General features: G+C 37.1%; 1 protein-coding gene across 1 annotated transcript in view; it reads left to right on the top strand.

Moving 5' to 3' along the window:
• The first annotated feature begins 422 nt into the window (after positions 1-422).
• The window catches only part of LOC117339050 (RYamide receptor-like), an 86,907-nt gene continuing 81,329 nt past the window's right edge, over positions 423-6,000 (top strand). The window contains exon 1 of the mRNA XM_033900419.1: positions 423-1,739. Within this exon, the coding sequence (XP_033756310.1) occupies positions 942-1,739 (798 nt within the window). The 5' untranslated portion in view covers positions 423-941. The remainder of the gene's footprint in view (positions 1,740-6,000) is intronic.

The raw sequence follows: 6,000 nt of genomic DNA, 5'->3' as shown, positions 1-6,000 counted from the left end.
CATACCTATCTAGTATACAGTGTTACACGGCTGACATACCTATCTAGTATACAGTGTTATATGTCTGACATACCTATCTAGTATATAGTGTTGTATGTCTGACATACCTATCTAGTATACAGTGTTACGTGTCTGACATACCTATCTAGTATACAGTGTTGTATGTCTGACATACCTATCTAGTATACAGTGTTACATGTCTGACATACCTATCTAGTATACAGTGTTGTATGTCTGACATACCTATCAAGTATACAGTGTTACGTGTCTGACATACCTATCTAGTATACAGTATTAAGCCTGATTGACGGAGTTATAACAGACTCTGAGATCGATTCTGTATCAGCAGTGATTCTGAGTGATATCTCAGCTACTCCCAGCATCAGCAGCCGAATCGGCGCGAATCCACGCAGCGGCAGCTGTATAACCAACAACGTTTGTTTGAATGTCGCGGAACACACGTTAAGCTCCGTTCGGAGGTTGTCTCTGATACTTCAGAAAGTGGACATGATTTCGTACTAGATGGAATTATTTTTTAAATAGTATTTTTGGAACATGTCATTTCGGATTTGTACATTAATGGATTACAGTGTAAGGATTTGCCAAAGTACATCAACTTTTTTTTTCATAACGGAGCACTTTGGTATGTAAGTGATTTATAGCTGATTGCTGTCAGGTATTCATACGTCAGTGCAAACAGCTTGTGTTCATAGTCAGTGATACATTTAATTCCAAATAATTGCAGTGTGACAGACGGATTTTAGAATCAGTGCTGCAGTGATTTCTGATACAGACTTTGCTTAACCTTATCAAGACGAATCAAGTCAACATACTTCGACCGAAACCCGCATTTAGTCTGCACAGCAATGCTCACTCTGATTAATTTATTTTCGGTGTAGAAAATCAGGAAACTCGAAAGAGAAATCTGACGATCAAGTGATATGGATGTGCTTGGACATTTTGACTATGCGTCGTACGACAGCTATAATATTTCCGTATGGAATGATTCCTACCATTATTATCCGGATGCTGCGAATAAATCCTGGAATTCAACAGGACAGGTAGAGCTGTACTACGTTCCGGTCGGACTAATTGTCCTGCTTGCTTTCCTTTACGGTTCCATTTCATTGTTTGCAGTCATCGGCAATGGCATCGTCATCTACGTCATCATGGCGAATAGGAAGATGCAAACTGTCACTAACATCTTCATCGCCAATCTCGCTCTTGCTGACGTCATCATAGGTCTTTTTTCGATCCCCTTCCAGTTCCAGGCGGCCCTTTTACAACGTTGGGTTCTGCCTTACTTTATGTGCAGACTGGCCCCTTTCGTCACAAATATAAGCGTCAACGTTAGTGTTTTTACTCTCACGGTCATCGCCATCGACCGTTACATCGCTGTCATCTACCCGTTAAAGGCAGGTTTTAAGAAGCAAGTCGCCGCTGTGGTACTGGCTGTTATTTGGGTGGTTGGAATATCGTCTAGTTTACCGATGGTTATCCACTTCCGGGTTGGATTAACATTGACCCCAAAAGGAGACAAGGTCCCATTTTGCAATCCAAAATGGCCGAAACGTTTCGGGAGGTACTATTACATGTATTTGTTGGTAGTACAATATCTAATTCCGCTTATCATCATCAATTTCTCCTACTTCCGAATTGCTTTTAAGATTTGGGGCACGAAGGCGCCCGGACAGGATATTGACCGGCGAGACAATGTCAGGACAAGAAACAAGAAAAAGGTAGGTCGCCATTTTGTATATCCGAGTAAACAGCGAATCACTTATTGTGACGAACGCTATTAAGACATATTTTAACTTAGCCCGAAAGTCGAGACAATGAAATGTACATGTACGTGAGAGACATTCAAGACCGTACTGGTATCATATATAAGGATATGTAAATTCTGATTGTCTTATAATAATTGCAAAACAAACTACTTTAAGTCATTTGATCACTCCTGTTGGTCCGGATGGAACCACTTGAGGTGTCTTACTGTGGAAGGTAACTGGAGTTCCCCCGAATGAAACCCACGTGGTCAGGCAGGTGACTGCGTACCTTTTCACGTCCGATCGGGGAATCAAACCCCGCCCACCTAAGTGAAATGCGAATGTGTTACCACTTCGCCATCCGACCATCCTTTCTTATTTAGAATAAAACAATTGCAGTAAAGTTGTAAAATTATATTAGCCGGAAGTAAATTTCGCCGTATTCCGGGTCATTACAGAGCGTGCGAAATCAAATAACAAGAAACATATTTATATCGTAATAGAAAATCTTTGATAATGTAATGTGTTTAAAAAGCTTAATAATTAAAAAAAATAAATAAATAAAAATAATTGAATAAAATATAAAAATTAAATTACAAAAAAAAAAAAACAAAAAAAACAAAAAAAAAAACTTAAAAAAACGTGACCGCCATATCTGTTCAAGGTCACTCAAAATATGAAGTAGTACATCGTTAAATCGTGATAAAGGTTAAAGGGAAGATAAATGTTCTGTGAAATTGAAGAACATGCTGTAAAGAATACCTCAAATTCTAACTTGAAGGGCATTATCCTGATTTAACTTATGACATTTACGTTTTTTAAAAACATTTTAAATGTGTTACGATAGGGGAATGTTACAATGTAGTAAATACGTGACATTTCAGATGACGTGGGAGCACAGTTGGTATTTGGAAAATAATAGGTAAATATGTGACGTCATAAACTCTGACGTCAAAGGAAATCAGAAAACGAGTTCCGATAAAGTTTACTTGCATAAAGTGATAATTGCACAATACACTAACTAATGATGGAAGTTATAGAACTCTAAATACATTCAATGTCGCATGGCAGTGTTGTGACGTCATTCTGACATCATTTTGCATTAAACGTTTTGGTGATCATGATATTAAGGGGGGTTGATCAAATAAATATCCATCCATGAAGTGGCCGATTGTCTTCCTTGATTCCTACCAGAGCAGCTAGTGCCATTGTTAATGACTTTGGATGTTGCTGTTAGGACATTAATCTTCTCCACATGGGTGAGCGCTCATGATTAAATAAGGACCGGAGGTTTTGTCTAACAGATATAGTTAGAAGGAGGAAATATCTAAAAAAAAAAACAAAAAACAAAAAACCGCAAATTTATTATCGACTTTGACGAATCGTGCAATGAAGGTGGAAGGGGTAATTAATTCTCACCAAATAAATTTCGAAACCAAATCACATTTCATGTTTAAAAGGATGATTTCTCAATAGATAGTTTCTTATTTAAAGACAACTGGTATCACACAGATCATTTAGTCCAATGTAAAGAAGTCTGCCAAAATTATGTCACAGAACTCAAGATGTTGTTAATAACAAATTCGGTCATTCTCAAAATTTCATTCCGCCTTGTTTGTCGGGCAATTCCAAAAAAGGTTCCTTAATCGAAAAATGACTTATATTTCATCGCTCAAGATAAGATGTTCAATTTCTGGAGCAAACAGGGTCGTAATTGAATTGAGCTTTGAAATGTGTTATAAAATTGTATTGCTTACGGTAGAGATGCGCATTAAGTTGTAATTCTTTACAAAATAACACTATCGTTGTTTTTAATGACGTGTACTTCGAGGTTTTGATAAAAACGGGGATAAAGCTTATTAATTTTTGACTTCACTGGAGGATCGAGTGCACGTGCCCATAGCACGAGACATAATTTACACACCAAAGATTTTAAATCATGAAGCACTCTTTTTTTTTTTTGTCAGAAAAACTGACGATTAGAACTTCCGGTCACTCAAATTGGTCGATTCAGGAACAATTGAAAACTCCTAATCGAGCTTAAACAACACCAGAGAAGTTATGTAGACAACTTATCACCCGAAGCTAACAAGTTGTAAGCTAAAGAGGGATTTTTTTGCGTCCCCCCTCCCTTTCTTCTTCTATTTCTGTTTGATTTTTGTTTTGTGCTTATGTATATTTTTAAAAATATTTTTCATTTTTGCTTTGTTTGTATGGGTGGTTAAACAATTATTATGAATTTATCCTTTTTAAAACAAACATTAAAAAAATGCTATAATAAGCGTATCATCTCATATCATAAAAATGACAACGCTGTTTGTAACATTGTTTTAGATTGGATGATACAGACGCGTAGTTATTTCCCTGAGAAAAAAAATCAAATTGAGAACGTGTAAAATAAAATCATGGTTAGTGGATAAAGTGTACTCCGTGTACTCAATACACCGGTGAATATTAGATACACTTGTCTATTGTTATCGATACTTTCACCTGTGGGAAATATTCCATGCATGGAATGACATATTGCTTAATCCACCCCTCTCCAAGGTAGGAACTATTCTACAGGTAAATCTCAACTACAGGTAGGGGGGTCTATTCTACAGGTAAATATCTGTACTCCAGGTAGGGGGTCTATTCTAAAGGTAAATATCTGTACTACAGGTAGGGAATTATTCTACAGTTAAATATCTGTACTACAGGTAGGGGTCTATTCTACAGGTAAATATCTGTACTACAGGTAGGGAACTATTCTACAGTTAAATATCTGTACTACAGGTAGGGGTCTATTCTACAGGTAAATATCTGTACTACAGGTAGGGGTCTATTCTACAGGCAACTCTCTGTACTACAGGTAGGGAGTCTATTCTACAGGTAAATATCTGTACTACAGGTAGGGAACTATTCTACAGTTAAATATCTGTACTACAGGTAGGGGTCTATTCTACAGGTAAATATCTGTACTACAGGTAGGGAACTATTCTACAGGCAACTCTCTGTACTACAGGTAGGGAGTCTATTCTACAGGTAAATATCTGTACTACAGGTAGGGGTCTATTCTACAGGTAAATATCTGTACTACAGGTAGGGAACTATTCTACAGTTAAATATCTGTACTACAGGTAGGGGTCTATTCTACAGGTAAATATCTGTACTACAGGTAGGGGGTCTATTCTACAGGTAAATATCTGTACTACAGATAGGGGGTCTATTCTACAGGTAAATATCTGTACTACAGGTAGGGAACTATTTTACAGTTAAATATCTGTACTACAGGTAGGGGTCTATTCTACAGGTAAATATCTGTACTACAGGTAGGGGGTCTATTCTACAGGTAAATATCTGTACTACAGATAGGGGGTCTATTCTACAGGTAAATATCTGTACTACAGGTAGGGAACTATTCTACAGGTAAATATCTGTACTACAGGTAGGGAATTATTCTACAGTTAAATATCTGTACTACAGGTAGGGGTCTATTCTACAGGTAAATATCTGTACTACAGGTAGGGAACTATTCTACAGGCAACTCTCTGTACTACAGGTAGGGAGTCTATTCTACAGGTAAATATCTGTACTACAGGTAGGGGTCTATTCTACAGGTAAATATCTGTACTACAGGTAGGGAACTATTCTACAGGCAACTCTATGTACTACAGGTAGGGGGTCTATCTATGTCTCTGTACTACAGGTAGGGAACTATTCTACAGGTAAATTTATATACTACAGGTAGGAAACTATTCTACAGGTAAATTTCTGTCCTACTGGTAGAGAATTAACTATTCTACAGGTTAATATCTGTACTACAGTTAGGGAACTATTCTACAGGTAAATATCTTTACTGCAGGTAGGGAAGTATTCTACAGGTAAATCTCTTTACTAAAGGTAGGGAACTAACACATTTGTACTTCATGTAGGGAAAAACTAACGTTCCTCTGGTTAAACCCTACCCTCCAGGGAAGGAAATGATAAATTCTGTCCTACAGTTCGGAAATTCAACTTTTCATTTCGCATTTCCTAATCACAAGGTTTACCTTCTGTTTTCAATTCATTCGATTCATCAAACATAGACAGTATACTAAGTTTTCTTTTCCTCTCCACTGAAATTATTTATACATGCATGTAAATATATATAACAAGTTCCTCAAACTAATCTGTTTCATCATTCGTCGTATAGATCATACGCGCTCTAGGTAATCACATGACCAGCTTCAATTCCACCTCGTTGATACATTGT

The sequence above is a fragment of the Pecten maximus genome, chromosome 1, assembly GCF_902652985.1.
Source record: "Pecten maximus chromosome 1, xPecMax1.1, whole genome shotgun sequence".
Taxonomy (NCBI): domain Eukaryota; kingdom Metazoa; phylum Mollusca; class Bivalvia; order Pectinida; family Pectinidae; genus Pecten; species Pecten maximus.
Note: the sequence above shows the minus strand (reverse complement) of the source record. Positions and strands in the feature narration are given on the sequence as shown.